The sequence below is a fragment of the Ictidomys tridecemlineatus genome, chromosome 14 (genome assembly GCF_052094955.1).
Source record: "Ictidomys tridecemlineatus isolate mIctTri1 chromosome 14, mIctTri1.hap1, whole genome shotgun sequence".
In the NCBI taxonomy this organism is placed as follows: Eukaryota; Metazoa; Chordata; class Mammalia; order Rodentia; family Sciuridae; genus Ictidomys; species Ictidomys tridecemlineatus.
The window spans coordinates 10550200-10576337 of NC_135490.1; the positions used below are offsets into that span (position 1 = coordinate 10550200).

General features: G+C 35.4%; 1 protein-coding gene and 1 long non-coding RNA gene across 7 annotated transcripts; one reads left to right on the forward strand and one right to left on the reverse strand.

The window, feature by feature from the left end:
• Positions 1 to 47: 47 nt before the first annotated feature.
• Kctd9 (potassium channel tetramerization domain containing 9) lies at positions 48 to 25192 on the forward strand. Of its 6 annotated transcripts, none has more exons than XM_013365013.4 (12): positions 48 to 127; positions 9994 to 10115; positions 11878 to 11921; positions 13956 to 14052; positions 14684 to 14742; positions 14945 to 15073; positions 18496 to 18563; positions 18651 to 18746; positions 19463 to 19612; positions 21015 to 21120; positions 21951 to 22084; positions 23920 to 25192. In XM_013365013.4, the coding sequence occupies exons 5-12, from the start codon at positions 14715 to 14717 to the stop codon at positions 24034 to 24036; spliced, it is 828 nt and encodes a 275-aa protein (XP_013220467.1). In that variant the 5' UTR covers positions 48 to 127; positions 9994 to 10115; positions 11878 to 11921; positions 13956 to 14052; positions 14684 to 14714; the 3' UTR covers positions 24037 to 25192. The 6 variants fall into 6 exon arrangements, with proteins under 6 accessions (XP_013220467.1, XP_005339951.1, XP_077886993.1 ...); XM_005339894.4 differs by lacking the exon at positions 48 to 127 and adding an exon at positions 146 to 295; XM_013365014.4 differs by lacking the exon at positions 48 to 127 and adding an exon at positions 442 to 715.
• On the reverse strand, positions 7819 to 17080 carry LOC144370278 (uncharacterized). Its single transcript, XR_013430203.1, has 3 exons — positions 17003 to 17080; positions 15531 to 15689; positions 7819 to 8286 (listed from the first exon to the last, which is right to left on the reverse strand). It is a non-coding gene; the product is annotated as an uncharacterized LOC144370278 (long non-coding RNA).
• Positions 25193 to 26138: the final 946 nt, after the last annotated feature.

Below are 26138 nucleotides of genomic sequence, written 5' to 3' on the forward strand. Positions count from 1 at the left end.
CGGAGCGGTGGGGGAAGGGCCGCTGGCAGGCAGAGGCGCCCAGGGGCGGGGTGGGAAGGAGGACCGGCCAACCCTGGGGTGTGGGACTGAGAGTGCGTGTGTGTGGTGTGTCCGCCAGAGAAGGAAGGTGGCGAAGGGAGGAGAGCCCGAGTGGGTGGAGGGAGGGGAAGGGCGGGAGGAGAAAAAGGTGGGCGGAGGGCCAGGTGGGAGGGTGGCGGCTCACTCAGGACCCGGCGGGGGCAGCGCGATGAGGCGGGTGACCCTGTTCCTTAACGGCAGCCCCAAGAACGGAAAGGTAAGGGGTCGGGAGGAGGCGCGGCCGGCTGGCCGCGGGGGCGAGGCGCCGAGTGCGCGCCGGGCGCAGGCAGGGCTGAACTTGGGCGAGGGCTGGGAGCGCGCGGTGGGCGTGCGCCGGGGCGCGTCGGGTCCCCGCGGCCTCCGCCAACCCCGGCTGCGAGCCCCAGCCCGCCCCGCGCCTCGCCTGCCCGGGACCCGCGCCGACCCGGCTGCCTCTCCGCGGTCCTTGAGTCCAGGGTAGGGGTCCTGGAGGAGGAGGGCGCGGGGCGCGCCCAGGGCCGAGGTCCTCTCCCACCTCGTCCCCTGAGACCCCGCAGCCCCCTCGCCTGGCCAGAGCAGGCGCCTCTGTCCACCTGGGTGCTGAGTAATGCTGCTCGGGAAAGTGGCAGTGCCAACAAAGGCGTGTCAGCCTGGCCAGGTAAAAAGAATTAAACTACCGGTGGAAGCGGGGGTAAATCCTAGGTCGGGTAGAGGATTTAAAAGCAGGGACATCTTCACGATGGTTTTCCTCTGGCTCTTTTCGTGCCCCAGTTACCTGAGCCCCGCTGCGGTAACAAACTTCTGTGCACGTTTTGTTATTTCGCCTAATTTTGATTCCTCGGAAAACGGTGACAAGAGACCCACGAGAGTTGATTTGACAGCCTTGGCTGTGTGGGGCCTTTGTTGAGGGTGTGGTGCTAAATATTTTCCCAGTGCTGGAGCAAGCCAGAAGGAGTCCTGTTCCTTCTCAGTCTCCTGCCCCACCCATGAAAGTTGTTCAGCTTCTTTGGAAAATTTTGACTGTTCAAGGCAGGCGTTTATTGTGTGGCTGAGTGACACCCAGAAGCCGCTGAGTCTTTAGACTGGAGGTAAAAGTAAATTGGCCTCATTCTATTCATTCCCAGTATACTTTGATTCCTGAGCATTCTGAAAACAATAATTTTTAAAATGGCACAACTGGCCAGGCAAATAAAAAAAATGGTTTTTTTTCCACCTACTCTGCAGTTTTGAGTAAACATGTTCTGAACCACAGTGTGGAGTTTATTGACTATAATTTTGTGTTCTGGTCTTGGAGATTTAATACTCATACAAAACAGCATTGGCGTAAAGTCAAGTTCCTGAATTCCCAAACCTCAAAAATGTGCTTCACAACTTAACGTTCCTTAAACCTGTTTTGTAGTTAGGTAACATTCCTAATCTGAAATCTATGTTGTTATTGAAAGATAGAACCAAAGTGATAATTGTAATACGCCCTCAAAAGCAAACCTCTTACTGTTTTATCCACTATCTCTGGTGTTAGTGTATGAAAGACAAAGTTTTTAAACTGAGTCATAGATGTTTAGCTAAGTTCTAAATCTTCTTTGAATCCATTGAATTTTTTGGTTATCAGAATTAAGTTGATCTTTTTATATTGTTATTTTAAAGCTATCATAGTTTTGACTAGCATAGATTTGGGGGTTTAAATTTTTTTTTACTTTAAAAATATTTTATCAAAGAATCTCAAACTGTTGGGAGAAAGGCAACTCAAATAATCACAGATAAATGTTTACATTAAAAAGATCATAAAAATCCAAATAGGAAAAATACTAATTTGATTTAAATAGGATGATTTAAAAATATAAATAGGATACTAGTTTGATTTAATATTAAAATGAAACAATGCTGCAGTCCTTATTAACTACAGAACATATTCTCCAAAGTTATCATGTTTCTTCTTCCTTCGGCAGATTAATAACAACAAAATACTATTTTGGCTCTTATTTGACAAAAGAACAGAATAATGCATAATAACCTGCATTTGTGTATTTATGTAGTGACTAATGAGATTGTCATGAACATGACACAATGTTTATTTAGAACATGCTGAAACCAAGTGTTACTGAAATAAGAGTTTTCCATCTACCAATAGGAATATCTATTTCACTTACATGTCCTTATTTACTTAGTTTTAATTTTTATTTCCTGGTCATAAGTATAATCTCTTATTTCAAGTAAGTTTTCATCTTATAGCTGGTATAGTGGGGCTGTGGCCATGGAGCTGGGTGTGGGCAGGCACACAGTTCTTCACAGGGTAATTCACCATAGCCTCATCACAGGTTTTCTGTGCATTAATAAATGTAAGTGTAACTGATGAATGTTTCTGATGTTGAAGAGAGGACTCTGCATTCTCTAACACCGGTTTCCTGAGTGGGATTGTATACCACAGGGTGTACAAGATGATCCATTGGCATTTACGAAGATATACAACTATTATATTTTTTTTACTTAATAAAAAAAATTTTTTTTTCTAATCTGGAGAAACTAACAGAGGCCTCAGACACTTAGCACATCACCTGATCTCAAGTTTTCTGCAAAAAGTAAAGGCCTTCCCTTGTGGAAAGACCTGTAGCTAGACATGTCTTCACTTATGGGTTTGCTCTGACATACATGATAAGGAAGATTATGAGTGCCATTTATATCATATAGTCTTTTTTTTTTAAGAGAGAGAGTGAGAGAGGAGAGAGAATTTTTAATGTTTTATTGTTTAGTTATTGACGGACACATCATCTTTGTTGTTATGTGGTGCTGAGGATCGAACCCGGGCTGCATGCATGTCAGGCGAGCACGCTACCGCTTGAGCCACATCCCCAGCCCCTCATATAGTCTTAAATACATTGATCCTCACCAAATTGTCAAGTGATTTTAAAAGATTCCTCCACAGAAACTGCAAACTGAAGGAAATATTAATTATGCATGCACAAGTAAACAAGAAGAAAATGGCAGAGTTGCTACGTCTTCTAGCATAAATTCTCTTTGGATTTCAGAAGTCAAAAAGTTCGAAGTTTTAAAAAAGACTATTGGAGTCACATTTAATAATTGATATTAACAATCAACCTGTCTTTTGGTGTATGTTGTTTTTAAAATATTAGTGATGGTATGAGGTCATTCTAATTAGGAAGACATTTAAAAATGTTTTCCATCACATGAAGACAAGTGGCCTCAGGGGTTTTTGTTGTTGTTGTTGTTGTTGTTGTTTCCTTTTTTTTTTTTAATATGTAATGTCAACCTTGTATTTAGTAAGAGTCTTACTTTAATGCTAAATATTATTTCAGGGATTATTTGGGAAAACATGTTCTGACAATAATATATAGTTTGTAAATAAATATACAAATGTTAGACCACATGCCCAAAAATGTTTCACCAATGGATTGCAGAATAAAAAATATTTGAAGTTCATAGTTTTTAAAATTTGGGATCTTTAAATTATGGGTTTTTAAAAAATTGTTGTCTTTAAATCACTCAAAAGTTATGCTTGCACCTTTCATCTTTTTCTCCAAATGCTTTAGAATACCCATTGTTCTCTAATATTCCCCTTAAGAGTTACCATTATAGAAATTGTTATGAAGATTCAGACATCTGAATGTAGTATGTGACTTCTGATCAAACTGATGTTCATTCTACATTCATGCACATCTTGAACACAAAATACTTTTTCTGAAAATTTCAAATACTTCAGAATAAACTGTGCAAATCATGATCCTTTGGTATACTGGAGTCCTTCATTCTTTCAGATAACACCAGAATACCTTTTGAGTGTGAACCATCATGCCAAACACTGAAGACATAGTAGGCATAGGAACATCTGCATTCTGTACTGATGCTTACTTTGTTGGTCCAGGAAATAACTGTTTTCTTCTGGCTTTGGTATTAGGTCAAAATACATTGAAGTTATTATGTATCCAGATTTGAGAACCCTTTACACTATTAGAGCTCAGGAAAGGTAAAAATATATGTGAACATTTACCTGAAAATCTAAACATTAATTAGAATTTTGTGAGAATTACTCTTGAAGCTTAAACATTTCATGATATATTTATATATACAAAGGGATGCAATAAAGAATATTAATATTAAAAAGAAAATATAACAAATGTCATAACCTGCCATTACAACCCAAGAACTAGTGTATGACCAACAACTTGATGTGCTCATCCTCTTCCCGATTCCCCTGCCTTTCCCATAAAGGCAGACATTTTCATGAATTTTTTATTACTCTTGGCTGTTTTTTATTTCTTTTTTAAGTTAGTATTTTTTGCCACATATATACGGAAACTATATATTTTTTGTTGTCAGCTTTTAGATATATTGTATCTCAAGTTGATATGTTTATGAAGTCTTGCAACTGGATGTTTTCATTCAATATATTTCTGACATTCTATGTGTAATCTTCTATAAGTGATAGTATATGAGTGATATATTCATTTGCACTGCTTTATTGAAATTTATTATATTTTAAAAGAGTACCATAATTTTTCTATTCTCCCATCAATGGTTGTTTGGTTTTGGTCTTTGTGTTTTACTCTTAGCAATGCTGCCCTGAATATTACTGTATTTGTCTCCTGCTGCACATAAGCAAACATTTTCTGGGGCAGTAGTGCCGTGCATCAGAATCTCCAGGAGGACATGATAAAACATATTGCCAGACTCCATCCCCTGAAGATATGGGGTTGGGTTAAGTATTTGTTTCATCAGATCTTCAGAAATTTATAACATTACAGGTGTCCAGATCCTGCCTCTTAGAACTACTACTCTAATGCTATAGTGTATATGTGAAGTTGTAATTACCAGGTATTGAGGTATGCAAATGTTCAGTTTTAAAAAAAAAAAATACCAAGTTGTTTTCAATCATTGTGGTCATTTATATTCCCATCAGTAATGCATACATTCTACCATGGATTCACATCCACTCCAACACTTGGTATTATCAGAATTTTTATTTTTGTTTTGGGAGGTACTGGGGATTGGGTACTCCGGGGCACTCAACCACTGAGCCACATCCCCAGCTCTGTTTTGTATTTTATTTAGAGATGGTCTCACTGAGTTGCTTAGCGCCTTGTCATTGCTGAGGCTGGCTTTGAACTCACAATCCACCTGTCTCAGCCTCCCAAGCCACTGAAATTACAGGAGTATGCTACTGTGCCTGGCACTAGAATTTTCAATTTTAATATTCCCCTTCTTGATCTTAGAGTTAGATATGTCATCATTTTAGAACAAAATCATTTTTATTTTATAACTGCAAAAAGTGTAGTTAGAGTAAATTGAGTTCTGCATTTTAGTTTTGAATTATAATTGGTGCTTTGGTTGAGAATCATGCATGAATTTAAGTAATTGTGTATTATGTATATTACATTTTGGGGTATAAGAAAAAACTTCATACATGTGCAGGTTTTAATTTTTAAATTTTGCAATTTGAAAGTGGTTTTTGTTTTTTTGTGGTGCTGATGATTGAACCCAAGGCTTTGTGCATAAGAGGCAAGCACTCTACCAACTGAGCTATGTCCCTAGCCCTGAAAGTGGTTTTTAAAGGAAAATTATATTTAGCCAGGGCAGCTAGTCATGGTGTACCATTTACTTTCCCAACTGATAGATAACTTTCACTTGTCATGGGATCTGAAATTTAGAAAGGATTAAGTCTAAATAGTAGAGTAATATGGTCATCATAAAGTTGAATTAAAATACTTCTCAATTTACTCTATTTCACAAGAATGATTCTTAGTGTCTAAAGTATTTAAGGAGCCAGTCGGTGACATGGTTCATGATGAGGAATATTATACTCTGGAAGCAAATAATCTTTATAAGCATGATCATTTTTTTGAGTGCTTGGCCTCTCTTTGGCTTAGTATGAATACTAAAATAAGATAAGTACAAATTGAGCATTCCTATCTAAAATTTGAAACATTTCAGATTAGTGAAACCTTAAAATCTATGCAAATATTCCAAAATTCAAATAAATAGATAAATAAAATATTTTTAAAAAATAAAAAATCTAAACCACTTCTGGTCTCACGCATTTTGGATAAGGGATATTCAGCCTATATATATATCTGTTAGCAGTTACATCCTTGATATTCAAGATTTCCATTGCTTTTTCCTAACACAGTTATTATATAAAGAAATGTACATGTACTGCTCCGTTTGATCTCTAGTAACTTAAAAACCCCAATTTTGTGTATCACTTTTGTTTGTTGATATATGTTTAAAAATCCAATTACCTGTTAATTTTAGTAATATTCTTAATATTTAATATTGTTGGTATTACAATGTACTTCCTTTTTATTTAGAATGCATGCACATTACCATTGATTCAAATCCACTCCAACACTTGGTATTATCAGAATTTTCAGTTTTTAATACTTTCCTTCTTGATCTTAGATATATCATCTAACTCTGGTGTCAGTATTCATGAATGATTCTAGTTGAAAAACAAATCCCAAGTATAGACTTCCAAGTGAAAAACAAGTTCAGTTAGACCAAGTTATGGAAAGTTTTACAATTTATGGAACTGTAAGGTTCTTCATATTTATTTTGTTTCCTCTAATTGACAACCCTTTGGTTATTCCACTTAAAAGAAGTTGTCAACTGCCAGACTGTCAACTACTAAAATCATCTTATTTGTAAAACTAGTGTCTAGAGCATTGGAGACATTAAAATAAAATGTTTTCCCCTTTCCGTATCAGTGATACAGGTTCATTATAACAAATTTGGAGAAAAAAAATCTCACCAAAATTCCTTTATTCATAGATACCCACCTTTAATAGTTGTAAAAATATTACTCTAAAATTGCACTAACATTGTATGCTTTGTTTTGCAACTTAATGCCACTAAAGAAAAATAACTGACACATACAAAAAAGGTGTGTTCTAGTTCAACACTTTGATAGTAATGGAATTTCACTCAACATTCAAGAAACACTTGTTAGAGACCTACCTTAAATCAAGTAATGTAACATTTGACTAAACCTGTTCTATTTCAACTGGTAGCAACTTATTTTGATTTCAGAGATTAGAGTTGCTCTGGGAATGTACTCAACTACTTTACCTGGTAACATTTGGTTACCTGTATTCACAAAATTAATAGCAACTTTTACAAATTTATACTACTTCATTGAAACTTTATATATAAAGTCAGAAAATAATTGGTAAAATAATTATGTTTAATTCTGTTTTAGAATTGATTATGTAATAAAAGTTGAACTCAGTTCTTACCTTGACTCCTTAACAGTTTTCCAACTTGCAAGGGAATACCTATGGAGCTTTTGATTAGCTTGAGACTAGTCCTTGTCAAACAATATGTGTGGGTTTTTCTATCACAGAGTCAGATTTGACTTTATGGGGAAGAAACAAAAGATAGTAACACACCACTCCTCAATTTGTTACTGTCAGTTGCTATTTCATGAGAAAAACCTAATAGAATTAAAATATATGTTACTTTGTTCTTTTTTTTTATTCTAGTCTTTAGCACTGTCCAATAGAACTTCTGTGATGGAAGTATTTCATACTGTCATGCTTAACATGGTGACAGTAGCCAATGTAGTAGTAGTAAAGCACTTGAAATATGCTTAGGAGGGAATGAACTGCATTTTTAGATTTTAATTCACCTTAATGAATCAACATTTTAATATTCCTGTGTAGCCTAAGGCTTTTGCATTAAAAAGTGCAGCATTAGAATATAGCAAATGGCCTTTATTTTATTTTTTTAGAATCAGATCACAGGAAGCTCACATGGACAACAATTTAATTTAATTAGAAAAATAAGTCAAAATCTTAAGCTCTAATACTTAAGTACAGATGTTTAATATAGACAGATGCATTAATCTTGGATCCATTTATAGTGTGACCAATAGAAGCAAAGAAAATGCTGAGAGAGGAAGTTAACATTAGGGCAAGGAGGGAATATCAGGCAAAAGAAAGCTATGTAGAAATATATAAAATGCAGAGGTAAATAAGAGGAAGAAGAGAAGACTTAGAAAATTCTAGCAACCATGACCAGAATGTTGGATGTTGGAGAGGAGCCCCCTACCCTCCCCTAATAATATCTTGATATAAAATCATTGTGCATCTGCTTTGGCAACCTCTTGCTTTGTTCTTTTTCTTCACGTTCTTTGCCTTGGCACAACCAGATTTGCTGTACATAATGCCATATGTACTATATTGTCTTCTTTTTCCTCCCCAGAATATGCAATAATAGGCTCTGTTGCAGAGGAGAACGATGATACAAAATTAGGAGACATTTTATTTAGGCTTCAGTTATTTATGACATGCCTTCTGTGTGTAAGATACTCTACCAAGGGCTTTACATTATTTTTTCCATCATGGTAAAGTATAAGAGTTTTCCATGTTAAACATTTTTAAGTATATAATTAATTAGTGTTGAGTAAGTAACATTCACAGTGTCTGTGACCATCACTGTTTATTTCCAGAACTTTTCATTATCCCAAGCAGAAATTAGGCATATCAATAATTCTCCATTCCCATTTCTGCTGTGGTGACTTCTAGTCTACTTTTTGTTCCTGTGATTTTGCCTGTTGTACCTTTATATAAGTGGCATCATATTTGTCCTTTTATGTATCTGGCCTATTTCATCTAGCATAATGTTTTCAGGCCTCATTCTTGCTGTGGCACGCATCAGAATTTCATTCCCTTTTAGCTGAATAATATTCCATTATATGTATGATATACCACATTTTGGTTATTCTGTCATCTATGGACACTTGGGTTGTGCATTGTTTTTTTATAGTCAGCCTCATCTCCTTGCGATTGTGCTTGCCTTCAGCCCTTTCCCAAGTACCCCTCCTTGTAGCTCTCTTCCAGCCCACATCCAGGTCCAAGAGAAAAGAGCTGGAATCTGAGTGCTCTGCTTTTGCAAGATTGCACGCTGCTTTGTTAGGGAGCACCTCCCTCCATGCCTTGCTATCCATTTATTTAACTAAACTTGTCTGCTCCAGTCCCTGGTGGGCAGGAACATCATGGGTCCTCATTTCATGTGGCATTTTTACATTTGTATATGTTCATGGAAAGCCAGTCAGGTGCTTGTGTTCTGTGTTCAGCACCTCACCTGTTTTTCATTCCTAACTTCAGAGGTCCTTGTCTGGTAACACTACAACCATGTGGCTCAGTGATTAGGAACTAATCAAAAACCAGGTTTACAATGGTTACCAGAGCTCAGAATTCACTTACATGAAGGGATTCCCAGGCCTCTGCTTAAGCAGTGGCAGCTGTCTTGTTTAAAGACAGTAGTTGTTATCCAGCTGTTGTATTCAGAATGTTAGATGCTAAAATGTGGCTTTTACAAAGCAATGAATATAAATAGTTATTGAAGAGCTGAAAAGTGGGAAATTGTTACCTTTTCTATGATAATTGATATATTAAAGGACATAATAAACTACTAAGTTATTCCTACTCTAAAAATGAATCATTCCTATAAAAAGGAATAATATCAGAACACGAAAGACTTGAGGTGCATAGTCACAGCCACTTTGCTAAGCCCTTATATTCAGGAGCTCACTTCAGTTTCAACTTTCTGAGATGTTACAGTTTTTTTCATTATCAGTTAAAGCAACAGAAATGTAGAATTTGTCTCAAGGTGACAGCTAGACAATGTCAGAATCTAGATTTAAGCATAATTCTACCTTTGGAACTGGAACAGCACTGTTTTTAAGACTATAGATTGTTTTTGGTCAGTGGTGATTCTGTATTCTCTAATTTTGGTTTTCTACAGTGTGAGGCACTGAGTAAATTCATGAGTCATAAAAGAGAAAGGGACGCTATTAGGAACCCTTGAAATATCCTTTTAAATGATAATCTGATATTTAGTCCAATTTATAGTGTGATGGTTTGTAATTTGTGGGTGATGAAATTAATTGTATAAGTTGTTCAAATTAATCTGGTGTGTTTACAGGTGGTTGCTGTATATGGAACTTTATCTGATTTGCTTTCTGTGGCCAGCAGTAAACTCGGCATAAAAGCCACCAGTGTGTATAATGGGAAAGGTGGACTGATTGATGATATTGCTTTGATCAGGTAACCTACACCTTTTAATAATCTGTCAACATGGGCCCTCAGCTTCTTGGTGCTGTGTTGTTTCCCTTAAGCTGTATTTTCATCACTACAAGATTTGGTGATGAAGACAGGATTTGGCAAGTGATTGTCTAATATTGACTCTTTAGTATATTTCAGCATGTTGATAGTCTTTCTGCATAGTTCATATATGAGTATGAGGATGTCTTCTTTGTGGTACTTGAGATAAAACCCAATAAGACATGCAGTTTTTAGTTTTAAAAATCAAATTGATCTCTTTTATATGCAACTGCTTATTGCTAAATTTATTTCCTAAGAATGCTTTGAATTTTATAAATATCACAGACCTAATTTTATAACACTTGCTAAATATGATAGAATTCTAGGTAGAGATAGTGTCAGAGGCCCACAACAGTAGTACTTTTCTGGCTTGTTTTTTATTTTTTAAATATCCCAAGCAAATCCTCTCTTAAAAATAAGTGTAAAGTTCATTGCATTCCTTCTTCAAAAGGTCAGTGAATTTTGGGGGAGGAAGAGATTTAACCAAACAAACAAAAGTAAAAAGAACACAAGTACTGAATATGCCTGTTATGTTGTAATTGACTTGCCCGAATTATCCCATTTAGTTTGCAAAGGATAAGGATTTCTTTTTTTAATTGATGGTGTAGAGATAATGATGTTCTAAATTATAGTTGTATATAAAGTTAATCCAGGCCAGAATGACCTTTCAATGTAGTGTACTGCCTTTAAAAATCAATCAGTTCTAGTTCCTTCATTTAATAACAAGGAAACTCTAAGCTTCTGCTTTATCCAGGGCGTAGAGTTTCATAGTTGATTTTTGTTAATGAAAACAAACTTTCACATTAATCTAAAAAAAGTTAACTGACATCATGCACAAGTAGTATATTATAAACTATAATATACAAGCACATTAGGAGAATTTCTTCGTTTTTCAACATCTCTCTCCCAGCCTATCTTTCATTTCAGTAGAAAATTGAGGAACATCATTGAATGGTCTATATGTCAATCTAATTTTCAAACACAAATTCTGATTCTAAGAAAAAAAACAATGTGTTCTATAATGTCCTGTAATGTCTGTAATTCAAATATATTACTGAAGCCTTCAGAGCTAGCTGTTTACTGGTTTCTGGTTCATAGTAGGGTCTCTGATCATTTATTTATACTAATGGTGGGATGGATGGCAGGAGAGGAGGATATACACTGATAGTCTACAGTTTTAGGTTATATGTGATCATTTGTGTTTAGGTGTGTAGTGGGTGAGTGGTTATAGCAGTGACTTCAAATGTATTTTTCCTGGATTTAATATGAAAATGTATTTTTATTTGCAAAGCACACAGCAGCTAATAATGATTTGGGAGAGAATTCCAATAATTTATTTAGGGGTAAAGAATTAAAGTTAAAAAAGAAGAAATTGACTATGACTTTAATCATATCCTTTGAGCATAATAATACATTCTTCAGTTAATAAGAAAGCCAGATTCACAACTTGTGTAATGGGATTAGTTTAGTTTTGCTTTTTTTCTATTTCAAAAAACTTCCATGAACAGGATCTCATTTGAATTTAAAACCAGAGACATTTAAGTTAGGGAATTAACCAAAGCACTCAAAACTTAGCTTTTTCTCGGGGTAGATTGATAGCAAAACCTGTCTTTGATAGAATTTCAAGGAATAGTTCCTTAGTCAACAGATAATTATTGTTATTTCTAGATTTTGATGGTAGCTTTTTAAATTTTTATTTCCCCAGGGATGATGATGTTTTGTTTGTGTGTGAAGGAGAGCCATTTATTGGTAAGTGATTTCCTTAAAAGCCAATTTTGTCTGCCAAAATAAAAACAGATGAAATTGTAAATATTTTACCAAGAACTGTAAAGCTTAAAATTAAGAAGAATATTGTGGCTATACTCAGATCTTCACATTCTTTGATTCCACTTTTGGGTATGTAATATTAATGTTCATCCTTATGATCATATTTTAGTATGGATACTTCATCATTTACCTGCCTTTCAAGTGCCCTGGACTTGTACATATTTGATAACAGTGACATAATAGGGTAATTTTGATTTTAGAAATTACAAGTGTTTTAAGATTTTCTTTTTCATTGTAGATGTCAAAATTTCTCTTGAGTGTTGTGTCACATCTTTGTCAGCATATATTGCTTGACAGTACTTCACTACCGATTAAATTAAATCAGTCAAAATGTGACATGTACCGCACAGAGGCACATACACCTACCTACTTTTGATTTGGAAGACAGTATACACAGATGAAGACCTCAAAATAAAAAGCCCAAAGCTTAAGTAAAGTAAATATTCCTTAATGAGTACTTTATTTAATACCCTGAGTGCTTCTGAATTTGAAAGTCAGATGTAGAATCATATAAGAGTTTATCAAATTATAAACGTCAAGCTTCTATAGCTTCTTTTGTGTCATTTGTATCTTAGTGAAGCTATTGAAGAATCCTTGCTTTACATCTTTATTTGAATACCTTAAATATGTTACTCAGTTTCAGTCTGGCACAAAGTTTTGGCATCAAAAAAACCAATCTTCCTTAAGTAATTATTTTTACTAGATCACCAGAGGATTTTCCCTTCTTTATAGTATTTTAATAGAATATTTCATGGCCTTCTGGGTGGTTCTGGGTTGATTTTTCTCAGGTATGCAGTCCTTTTAATATGTGGTGTCGAGTGTGTATAGTTTTAATCTGAGAAAAGTGTTCTTGAACTTTATGCATTTTGTCTTCTTGCTTTGATTTTCTTCTTTTAGAACTTTTTTGTGTGTTCATTGGATCTTCTATACTTGTCTTTTGTATCTGAAGCTTTTCTGTTATAAATCCTTCCACCTCTTTCTTTTTTTCTTATTTTAAAGCTATTTCTTTTTACCTTTTTTCCCCCTAAAGACATTATCTGTTTTATTTATTTACTTTGTGTTTCTTCTAATTTAGTCTTTTCTGAAAGGGTTTTTCCTTTATTTCTAATTCACTCCTTAGTTCCTTACCTCCTTTCTGAATGTTATAATTCTGTTGTTATTTCATACTTTTATTTATTTCTATTAGTATGTTTTAGAATATTAGGTTAGAGTTTTTATCTATCATAAGTCTTTCTTTTTGGCATGTATTGTCTTTAGGAATATGATTCTTTCTTTAATACTCTTGTTTGGATCTGATCTCATCCTTACCTGTTGCTCATTTTTACATGAAATTAGTTTCCTTAACTTAAGAAAGGAGAGCTGACATAACAAAGTTTTTCTTATTTGGCTCTAGACTTCCCTTTTCTCTTGTTTTGTAAAGTGTTAAAAAATATGAGACTCATTTTCTACATATGTTCTGGTCTATTAGGCCTTCGTAACTTTAGTGGGCTGCTCTTTCTTTGGTTTCTGTTGTCTTTGTTTTATTCAGCTTAAATTCTTCCCCTGCATCTTGTTGTCATGTGAGCCTGTGTCCTTAGAAGGGAGCTTTGGTTTTGAGACATAATTCCCGGCCCTTTCAGGTCTCACCGCAAACTACTTGCATCGCCTGTCCCACTTTGAGTTGCGCAGCCAGCACCTCTGGTTCACTTTGGGAGTCTTGGGTTCATAGTGTACCCTGTCGCTTCTCTCTACTTTTTCCTTCACAGACACTGATAACATGCTGTCCTTAGAGCTGTACATACTGGTTAGAATACTTCATCACCTACTTTTGTTTTAGTGCTGCCTATGGGCTAGGATTTTGCTGACCTAGGAACTCTGGTATACTTTAATGGTAGATTTAATTTGAAAAGTTATACCATCGTCATCATCCAGAATCCCCAGTCTTAATATTATTGTTATTTTCTACATCATCTCTAGATCCTCAGACAGATTCTAAGCCACCTGAAGGATTATTAGGATCGCACACAGACTGGCTAACATTAAATGTTGGAGGGCGGTACTTTACAACTACACGGTAGGTGGGGTCTATGTGTGGGGTGTGGGGGGGGGGCACGCGCACATTTGCGCACAATTGAGAGAGTGAAAGGGACTGAATGTACTGTTTGTTTTTTCCTTCAATTTGCTGATTCCCTTAAAAGATATTCTAATTTGATATAGAATCTTTTTCTAGAACTTATTTTGAAGAAAAAAGTAGAACATAGTACATATATCATTTCAGAGAAAGCATTAAAAGCATGAATTCAGTGTTTTAGAACATGCTTTTTAGATATCAGTGATACACAGGCAATGCAAATTAAAACTGATAGCATTAAAATCTGTAGGACTACAACTACTTACATTGAAGAGATCAGAAAAATCTAAGTGTAGAACATCTAGAATATTGTGATATAATATCTTGCTAGAAGATTAGATAGCATGTAAATTGAAACAAACTAAAACCATATTTAAATCAGAGGAAGTACCAGATTGGAAGGGAGTTTAATAAATGGCAACTTATTGCACGTTTTTGTTTCCCAGCATTACTCCTCCCAGGTTATAGCATGCATCTTTTTGAGAGAACAGCTGAAATCAAGTATGCTCTTGACTTAAATATGTTTGTTTATAAAGACACATGGAGAAATCAATTTTTTTCCCTGACTTCTTAGGAGCACTTTAGTGAATAAAGAACCTGACAGTATGCTGGCCCACATGTTCAAGGACAAAGGTGAGTATAACACATTGTTTTCACATTTTGTGTGTTCTATTTGTATGTGTTGACCTTATAACTGCTGGCCTTCTGTACTTTTAGTGGTATCAACAATTTTCATTGGAGTAAAACTTGCTGGTATATTATATCATTTTTCTTCCATGAATTTTAACTTTATTGTTTGCTTATGGGGGCTTTCTTCATTATAATGCTAACACAGGTGTCTGGGGAAATAAGCAAGATCATAGAGGAGCTTTCTTAATCGACCGAAGTCCTGAGTACTTTGAACCCATTTTGAACTACTTGCGTCATGGACAGCTTATTGTAAATGATGGCATTAACTTATTGGGTGAGTAGTCAGCATAATTCCTCACATTCTTTAAAATTGAGATTTTTATTTTGTTTTCCATTAGTAATGTCTATTTTCATAGAGTGAAATAAATCTGTTCTACATTTTCAACTGTAAGTTTTCACATATATGAATATTTATAGTTACAGAAATAGGTACTGGCATAGATAGTCTTTCAGGTCTGTAGTGTTTGTTTATATAGGTATGTCTAATCCATATATTTTAATTTTAAATTCCAAAATTAACTTGGGGGAAAGTCTGAGTCCCTTTTGAAAAATGGGATTAAAATTCTTTCAGCCTTTCTACATTACAAAAATTTTGTGAAGGTTCATGAAAATGATATAGACAATGTATTTTGTTGATCTTATAATAATCACTACTTTAAAAGTAGTGATTGCATATTTGAAAGCTTATAGGCCTTTCTATCAATAAGTTTTATGTTACTGTAACAACATACCTCATGCAGATAACCTAGGAAAAGTTAATTTAGCTCAAAGTTTTGGAGGTTCAACATCTAAGATCAGGTGGACCACGTTGCTTTGTCCTCTGGTAAGGGTGACAGTTGGTGGTACATTCTCCTGGAACATATGTAGGAGCAAATAGTCACATCTCAAACCTAGCAGAGAGAGAGAGAGAGAGACTGGAGTGGTTTCCCACAATCCTGCAATCCCCTTTGAGGGCCTGCCCCTAGTGACCTAAGGCTCTCTCATAAAGGTCCACAGTTACTCCAATTCTGCCACCTTAGGAACAAGCCTTTACATACAGACTTTTAGGGTCTTCACCATCTAAATCATAGCACCCTCCAGTGACTGAATTTGGCCTGATGTTACTACTTAGGAAGTGTGGCAGTTTAGCTTTAGCAAATTTTTACCATATATGAATGTGGACTTAGGGTGCCAGAGCCTTGATTTTTTTTAAAGAAACACTGGAATAAAATCTAAAATTTTATGTCAAATTATCTGATTTTTGAAATGCTACATGCTCAATGCATCAGAATCAGCTTGAGGACTGCTGGTTTATAATCTCTGTAGTATAATTCCAAACACTCAGTGACTTTCAATGTTTCTATATTAAACTTTATAATATTCACTTTAAAATGAACCCATTGCAACAAAATGATATTTTGGACACTCTGTCCATAATTGTTCTGAAGTAAATTGTTCTTGCCTAAAAAAATTTTTTATAACTATCGGGTAGGATGGTACACATCTATAATCCCAGCAATTTGGGAGGCTGAATTAGGAAGATTACAAGTTCAAAGTCAGCCTCAGCAACTTAGACACCGTCTCAAAACGAAAAGGTCTGTGGATATAGTTCAGTGGTAGAGCCCCTCTGGTTCAATCCCTAGTACCATAATAATAATAATAATAAATTACCAAATGTTGCTTTAAATGTTTTCCAACTTGATTTGTTGTTGTTGTTATATTCATTCTGCAGACATCATTATAAACATAGCCAATGATCCATATTATATAAGTCTTTTTCTTTTTGATACCTTCATCATTCTGCAGCTTTTCTCTCTGATGGCTACTTCCCTGGGTTCATTTTAAACATAACTTCAGCTTTCCTGTGAGCTCTTATTCCTCTCATTTTAATTTTTCCCTTATATTATTGATTGATAGCATTTAGTATCCTCTCAGATTAGAAAAATAGCATTCTATCTTAGATTTCTACAATCTATTGCCAAGATTTGCTTGTTTTCCTTTCTCGTATTTTCCAACTATTTCTCATATTTATTTACTTGTTCAGCAATCAGCTTTCTACTAGATTCATTTTATAAAATGTTGTTTTTAATTAGTTTAGTTTCTCTTGAACATTGCCTACAGGTTCTCCTAAGTAAGTAAATGATTTAAAAATAATCTGTAGTAATTTTCTTGAAACCAAAAGGTAGCGAGGTGGGCTGGGGTCACTCAGTGGCAGAGCACTCACCTAGCACGGGTAAAGTGCTGGGTTCCATCCTCAAATCCACATAAAGATAAATAAATAAAGGTATTGTGTCCATCTACAACTTAAAAAAAAAAAAACGTAGTGAGAGGCAGAGTTGGAATTCAAATCCAAGTTTAATTGGTACTAACAGAAAATATACTGAATATTACTCCCTTTTCTCAAGGCTGCATGTATAGGTTTTATATTTATAAGGCGTTCTGGAAGTTTTCGTGAGTAATTCTAAATGTCGAATTAGAAATACATACATACCACATTCCCTGAGAGGTTCCGATTTGCCCAGATGATCTTGGCAAACTGATAACAAGGCCCACTAGAACTTCTTTAAGGTGGGCTTCTCCCAGGGGCAAATACTCTGTTGTCTGCAGGAGGAAGCTGGAGAGGGAAGCCGGCCTGGCATGGACAGGAGAGCAGGTGTCAGGGAGTTCCCTGAGTGGCACACTGACCATCAGTGACCTTTATTTTGCAGTTGGATTACTGGAGATGAAATTTGGTTTCACTAGAAAAGAACATTTTCTTCTTCCCAAGTAACTACTTACTGTTTTCTTTACAATTATAGAATTGTTTGAGGGGAAGGATTATGTCTCTTACTTTCTTTGTCATTTCTGAGTCCCTAGTGGTTTTTTAAAACAAGTGGACTCAGCCAACTGACTCTCTGAGTCTTTATTTGAAAGAAAGTGAGTCCAGATTTCCTCCTGCATACTCTGAAGAGAGACAGGAAGCATATCAAGATACCTAAAGGATGTCTGAATAGGTTCCTTTTTTTTTTTTAACCAAATTAATTAAAGCAAGTGATAGGTGAAATTCCTTTTGCCATTTAGAAATATCTTTAAAATTTTTATTTTGGTGTAAAAAAATTTCTGAATTAGAGTTTATTTTTAGTTTTTATTTTTTTAGTTGTTGATAGACCTTTACTTTTTTTTATTTATATGTGATGCTGAGAATTGAATCCAGTGCCTCACACATGCTAGGTTACTGCTGAGCACAGCCACAGACAGCCACAGCCCCCTCAATTATACTTTTGACTTTCATTGTGAAACTGATTTAAACTTCATTCACATTCATTTTTGATTAAGTTAAATATATTGTGGAAAACCTAATCAGATTCACTCCATTGAAAAGGAGTTAAGCGAACTGATCATTTTTTATTATGTTCACAATGAAATCACTAAGTCAACTTTTGTAGGAATAGGTAGTGTTAACATTTCTTGTTTGTGACCCACTTAAAGCAATTATCAGAAATAACTGAAATATGGAAAGCTTTGTTGTGATTTATTTTCTATTTTCTTTCACAGAAAAATCTGTTTCAGAAATATTTTTCAGTATTCTATGTGTACATTCTAAACATTAGTTATTTGTCTACTATTGACTAACACTCTACTTGTTGAATTTCAGTCTCATCATGAGAATGTAACAAAGAATTCTATAAATATCAAAATGAATTGTGATCATAAAAGTCACATCCTTTGTTCTGATAGGTGTATTAGAAGAAGCCAGATTTTTTGGTATTGACTCACTGATTGAACACCTAGAAGTAGCGATAAAGGTGAGGTTCTTTTTACCGTGGCTAGTATTACATTTATTGTAGGTATTGCCCAAAAGGCCCCACTAATTTTTTAATACCTGTTTCAAGAACTCCCAACCACCGGAGGATCATTCACCAATATCCCGAAAGGAATTTGTTCGATTTCTGCTAGCAACTCCAACCAAGTCAGAATTACGTTGCCAGGTAATTAAAGTAGATTTTAACATGTCTTATTTGTATTATCTAGTTTGTGGATAAAATTTTACATTCTGTGGTTCATTTTTGTTTTGTTTTGCTTATTTTCCTTTATTATGCAAGAATGAAATGCAATTATGGGTCATAGCCTTGATTTAATTTTAAAACGATTAGCAGAAAAGAGATGCAGTAGTTTTCTTATTGTGTAATTATGCCTTATGTAGTAGTTCTTGAGTAAACATGGAAAATGCAGCAATTTTTAACAAGTTATTGGCACAGTTGCTACGTATGGCTGGTCTGTGGCAGACACTTTGACTTTTGTGTATTATAGCATTATAGATTTTGAAAAACACAATGCCCATTTTTTTCTTAATAAAACTGTCTTGAATTCTTGAATTAATAAAATAATTTAGCTACAAATAATCAAGTTGAACTAAAATAACTTATCAGCAGATACATGACTAAGAAGGATGTCTGGCACATAAAGGAAGTATAGTCAGGCCATATCCTAATTCACATATAGATAAAACTTCTTTTACAAGGAACCCATTAAGGACATATACATACTTCATGTATCCAAGTTTCATTTGTTCATGCTTTGTAATAAATTCCAAGTGACTGAACCACCAATTGCTTCTAAAAGAGTTGGTGGTTAGCTCTAGTAATTATATTCAATACAAACAGATGGCCTAAGCATTATGACAGTTTGTGCTTTTTAATTTCAGGGTTTAAACTTCAGTGGTGCTGATCTTTCTCGTTTGGACCTTCGATACATTAATTTCAAAATGGCCAACTTAAGCCGCTGCAACCTTGCACATGCAAATCTCTGCTGTGCTAATCTTGAACGAGCTGATCTTTCCGGATCAGTGCTTGATGTAAGAATCATTTTTGGTTATGAGGAAAATTAAAATTTTAGGCTACTGAGCAATCTCAAAGAACAGGAGTTCTATCTGTGTCTTATTGGAGCTTTTTAAATAGTAGACAGATCATTTACTATGTTGTTGTATAAAGCTGAAGGCTCACTCTAAAAGTGGAATGGGTTGTTTTCATAAGTTTGATATCCTTTATGTACATAGATCTGAAAGGTTTAGCAAACAATAAAAATGAACTCTTAAAATTAGATCCTGATCTCAATATAGTATCCTAAATCTATCAAAACTGGTATTTTTGGCCAGATGGTGGCTCAGAGCTAAAACCCCAGTAACTTGGGAGGCTGGGGTATGGGGAGCACAAGTTCAAGGCCAGCCTCAGCAATTTACTTGGGATTGAATTCAGGGGCACTTGACCACTGAGCCACATCCCCAGCCCTGTTTTGTATTTTATTTAGAGACAGGTCTCACTGAGTTGCTTAACACCCCTTGCTTTTGCTGAGGCTGACTTTGAACTTGCAATCCTCCTGCCTCACTCTCTCAAACTGCTGGGACTACAGGCATGCACCATGGCACCCTGATCTACACCCAGCTTTTGCCTTACAGTTTTTCAAACAGTTTCACATTCAGCTTCCATTTTGATAATTATAATTTGTGAAGGTCTCATGTTAACATCAACTTTGTAGATGAGCTTCCTGGCTTATCTAGTAGTTCCTAGAGTTCTGAGCTAATGGCATGAACTCTTTAAGACGAATTTACAATTTAAAACCCAGATGTTTATTTTTTAACTTTTTACTCTCTGCACTTGCTGCATTGTGCATTGTGGTGTGAGCGCTGGAGCTGGCAGTGTCTTGCAGCCATGGTTGGTACAGAAGGACCAGAGTGGTGACTTGTTGGTGTGTTGTTGCTAATTAATCCCTTTAATTGTTGGCATTTGTATTCTGGCCTTTGAAATGAAAGTAGTAGTAGCCTCTTGAACAATCAAGAAGTTCATTTCTTGATTTCTACAGTGATAAGAGAAAATCCATACCCCTCCTAAATTTCTGCCTTCTTAGTCATACATTTAGTCATATGGTCATGCTCAAGGCTGTTGATACAAATAGGAATAGAGTGTAATAGTTCTGACTGTGTGGGTTCTTTATTTAAACCCTTTTCCATGTGAAGTGAGCATGCTACTGTTTATTTGGCATGTTTCTCTTTTAAAACAATTCTTCTAAAAGAAATGTTTCTTTAAAACATCCTCAATTCTTATTGTGTTTCATTAAAAGAGTCTTCATAGTAAACAAAAATAATTGCAAATGTATTGAATTGAGCTTCCCACACCCCCCCTCCTAGTTTTTTCTTTTACTGTTTACACCAATGGGAATAAAATCATGAACCTTAAAAACCAGGACTTTTTTCTTTGCAGTGTGCAAATCTCCAGGGAGTCAAGATGCTTTGTTCTAATGCAGAAGGTGCATCCCTGAAACTGTGTAATTTTGAGGATCCCTCTGGTCTTAAAGCCAATTTAGAAGGTGAGATCTTATCTGTAAATGTCTGTTCCAGGGTGAAAGCAGATTAGGAAGTAAAAAGCTCCAGGAAGTCATTGCTAAGAAAAGAGTGGCAGTAGGGGACAGGTTTTATCTGCTGTTGTATTTGGAGAGATTGCAAAGGGTCAGTTGCTTCCTTGGTCTTGGTCATATGCAAACCAAACTTGAGGACTAAGAGATAAAGTCTCAAATAGTTAATGAGGCTTCGAGTTGGACAATTAAATATCAACATCTTAACCCTCAAGTAGAATTAAATACTCTTATATTGACCAACAGGAAGAATTTCAGTTTGCAAAACGCCAAATTTTTTTTGTCAGTTTTTAATAATTCATTATTGCTTTGTTGGGTTTGTGAATTGGGCATGTTGTTCACTTGTATTTTTAGGAAACACATTTTTATCTTCCACGTCATGAACAATTTATGGTGGCATAAAAGTGCTAACCACCTAAGATAAGATTGATTGCTTGGGCTAGGGTTGTGCCTCAGTGGTAGAGCACTCGCCTAGCATGCATGAGGCACTGTGTTGGATCCTCAGCACCACATACAAATTTAAAAAAATATTATGTCCCCTGTAAGATTGATTTCTCCCCTCAGAAATACCTATGAAACATTCTTAATTCATGCTGTAAGCAAACAAGCTGCTAGCATTGAATTCTTCACATGTGTAAGCCAGTTGAGAATGACACTGGAGGTTCATTTCCAAAAGTATAAGAAGACCATCCTCATTTATCCTCTAATCATCTTGTAGTTTGTTGAAAGTAGATAATTAGACATATTTTTAAAGTTAAACTGCTCTCCAAATATGTTCACTGTAGGTGCTAATCTGAAAGGTGTAGATATGGAAGGAAGTCAGATGACAGGAATTAACCTGAGAGTTGCTACCTTAAAAAATGCAAAGTTGAAGAACTGTAACCTCAGAGGAGCTACTCTGGCAGGAACTGATTTAGAGGTAAGTTCACCAATGCCTGGTGTTTGAGTAATCTTAATTACTGAGTATCTCAGGTAAAACTTATTGAAATTATTAGGGAAGTAGTTGGCTGGTAAAATGCCCAGTAACATGCTGGGGCAGTTAGAGGGATATTTTCCTTTCAATGGCTTGTTCAAACATTTCAATTCCAGAGCAAGTCCATCACCTGAGGCTTAGATCTAGTTCCAGGTGTGAAGACTCTTCTGACATTCAGTCTCCATTTATTTCATCTATCTTTTTCTTGGATCTTTAAGTTCAATAGTCTTTTATTAATCTAACTACTGTGTTTTCATTAACTTTAATTCCAAACACTTTTATAGGCCAGATTATTCTTGAATGACTTGGGAAATTTAAATGATATCCACGTTTGAAAGCAGATTCAAGAAAAGCCTATTTTATTTTTTTAACTACCTTTATTTTATTTCTTATATTTTATGTGTTACTGAGGATTGAACTCAGTGACTTACATATGCTAGGTGAGTGCTCCACCACTGAGCTGCAGCCATAGCCCAGGAAAAGCCTATTTTTAAATTGGCATCATACCCTTTTTGAATCTCAGCTAAAGATTTTAATCTTGTCCAGTTAACGTTTTCATAAGAATTATATTCTATTTGTGACTTGCAAATGTAGCAGTAGACTTCGTGGCTGTTGATGCGTCTGCAACAGCGCTGTCTGGTCACACACTCTGCATGCGGGTGTGTTTCAGATCCATGCTGTTCAGTACAGTTGCCACATAGCCACATAGAACTGCTGGGCACTGCAGCTATTCTCAACTGAGAAATTGATTTTCAAATTTTACTTAATTTTAACTCATTTATATTTAAATAGCCACAAATGGCTCATGGCTATCATATTAAATAATATAGTTTTATACAAGCAAATCTGGTACAGACAGGATTGTAGAAGACAGTAGGTGAAAATTTAGCTTGCTGCTGATTTTGTAATGGATGTTTTTGCCTTGATCTTGATAGCTCTCTGAAATTGAGAGCCATTTACACTTAAAGGCAAGAAGAACCAGCCTCAGGTTAACAATATAATCCTATTATGAGCATAGTTATTTGTTATTGTCACTTAAGGTCATAGGTTTTTTTCCTTGGTTTCAGCTATCATGTAGTCAGTGTGGTTAAGCAGCAAAAGCCTTTCTCCCTCCAGCTGATTGCAAAGACCGATCCAGTTGACCATTAAGGGGCAGCTGTGAACATTTGGCTTCTTAAGAGGCTCTATGTAATCACCCTTCTCTCACCATCCCTTAGGGACTTTACCAGAATCTGTCTCATCTTTCCCTTATCTTGAGAAATTAACAAATAGCTTCCAGTTGTGGTGGTTATGCCACTGTATATATCTACCTAAACTCATTGAATTATACACATATATTTGGGGTTTTAAAAAAGGCAGTTTTCTACTATAAAAACATCAGGACTACAAAATGGAAAAATCTACTATACAGTTTAATTATTAAGTAAAAATCTCAGTATTTTTTCTAAATAGTCTTCTCCCATCTCATGCCTTTCCTTATTGTTATTTTGGGATGTGGTAAAAATAGATAATAGTTATTATATTGGAATTCATTCTTGATTTTATTTACCTGCTTCCTCTTTAACCTTGATTGTACATACTTGTGGTGGTCAACTTGAGCATCACCCAGGAATAACATTGCAGATAGAAGATCTGACTTTAAGATACATGGTCAGGAGTGTTCCAGAAACTGTTTTGTTATGTAGGAACACTGTCCTAATATGCCTAGAAATCTTTGTGAAAGAAACACATAAGGCCCTAGATCTCCATAGGTGTTACATGAATCTTATTTTGTCTTACAGAACTGTGATCTGTCTGGGTGTGACCTTCAGGAAGCCAACCTCAGAGGTTCCAATGTGAAGGGGGCTATATTTGAAGAGATGTTGACACCACTACACATGTCCCAGAGTGTCAGATGAGAATCTCAGGGGCTGGAGAAAGATGTCTGAGATGAAAAATGTTCTCCTAATCATTTTCTTTCTCCACTCTCTCAGTTATCTAGAAAAAATAACACTGTAAAGGAATTTAAAAAAAAAAAAAAAAAAACAAGTTTAGAGGATTATGCTTGTTCTCAGCAGTGCATAAGGGAGAAATTGAATTTTTTCCATATTCTGATTTTAACAGAAAAGCACTCATTTAATAGTTGTAGGGAAACTTAGATTATATTGCTGCCTTTTGAATGGGGTAGGGAGATATGCTTGGTCTTATGACCAAGAATATAGTATCTATTTTATTTGCTTTTAAATAGGCATGATGTGGAAATCCATCTTGGATTAAGATGCATTTGAGAAATTTAATTTATGAAAAGCACAACATATGCAACTATATTTATTGAATACCTAGATGCAGTATGGATATTTAAATTGTTAAACTTTATGAAAAGTTTGGAAAGGTTGTTCAGGTTTATGAATAGCTTTAGCAATGCCTCCCCTCTTTATGTACCTGTCACACTGTATGAATATGGTGAGGTCATACTCCCTAAGGCTCTCTTTTCAGGTTTATTTTTATAATGTTTACTTTTAGAACAAAAAAATAGCTAAATTAGAGAAATAGCCTGTTGTTCCTATTGAGGCAGAGAGGAAAGATATCGTTGTACATCTTTATTATATTGAAGATTTATTGGAACTCTCCAGTTGAAGGATGAATTTGCCTACAGTTACAACTTTTGAATGAGCATTCCTCAGAAGTTCATTCTAGGCAAGTTCCACTCAACATCAGACCAGGAGGTTCTTTCTATTTATACTACTAACCTAATTTTCTCAGATACAATCAATATATAAGCATAGGATGATACTTCAAAACCAAAAAACCAAGGTTCATCTTTAATAGCCACTTAAATAAAATGTCAAATGGTTTAAATTGGGCCAGCTTAAAAATAGGTATCAAATCCAAAACTGCTGCAATTAAGAGTATAAAATACAAATTAAAAGGACAAAATAACTTTTTAGAAGGCAATATAATTGCAGCTAAAATCTTACAGTGGGAAACGAGGATATTTAAACTGGCTATTTGATTAAACCATCAAAAGAAACTAATAAATAAAAATAAAGGCATTTGGATGGCCTAAGATATTAATCAGTCAGCACCTGTGGTTCTTTTACTTATATTTGCTGTTGTGTGTCTTTGGTTTTCAAATTGTAACCCAATTTTCCTGAGTCCTTTTCTTTCTGCCATAGCAGAGTCAGGGCCTTTACTTCCCTCCCAATACCCCAGTGTCCTTATATCTGCCCTGGAGCAGGGATATAAGCTGTGTCCAAATGGGTTCTGAATCCTGCTTACTCATCAATTTTAGGCAATGAATCATTAAAAACCACTTCTGTCTCCTTTGGGAGAAGGACATATTTCAGTGTTTCCATAGCTTACTCTTCTATATCTACATATGCACAGCTTTCCTTAACAGTAAAGGGCACATATGCACAGTGGGAGGAGATCAGACCTTTACAGGTGAAGGAAAGCAACTTTAGAAATGAATTATTTTCTTTGCTTTATTATTTTTACCAAGACAGATAAGTATTGTATTGAGAGATTCTATTTTCATAATCAATATGTGCCTAAATAATATTTAAATCATTTCACTCTATACTATATTTTCAATAATTATAGAATGTGTTGTTCATTCACTTAAGGGTACCTCTGTAGACAAACCTAAAACTGCAGAAGGTTCTGAAAGATCTAAACATGGTGTTTTCAGAAACTGCAGGCTTGGGATCTAATGTATACTGCATTAATAAATGATATAAAACAAAGAAAAAGCCTTTCTTCTCTTGCTTTGGAAAATCAACACTTCTGTTTACCTTTTCTTCAATATGGGTTGATAACCAGCCCTGAAGGTCTAGATGAAAAAGAAAATACAACATAATACTTGCTATTGGGTAGTCTCTTTGAAAGTGCCATTAAATTTATTTTTTTATGATCTGCCCTTCAAAATCCACTGTGCTAACAATGTGGGGAAAAACTATTAGTTCTGAACAAAAGAAAAAACTGCCTTCCAGTAACTTATTCAGGTTGTGTTACTCTTTAA

Bases quoted from the DNA above. Each gene is read 5' to 3' on its own strand.
- Kctd9 (XM_013365014.4), top strand. From the start codon at position 665: ATGCTGCTCGGGAAAGTGGCAGTGCCAACAAAGGCGTGTCAGCCTGGC. The intron at 15,074-18,495 runs GTGAGTAGTCAG...TTGTTCTGATAG, and splicing joins TGATGGCATTAACTTATTGG to GTGTATTAGAAGAAGCCAGA. The intron at 18,564-18,650 runs GTGAGGTTCTTT...ACCTGTTTCAAG, and splicing joins ACCTAGAAGTAGCGATAAAG to AACTCCCAACCACCGGAGGA.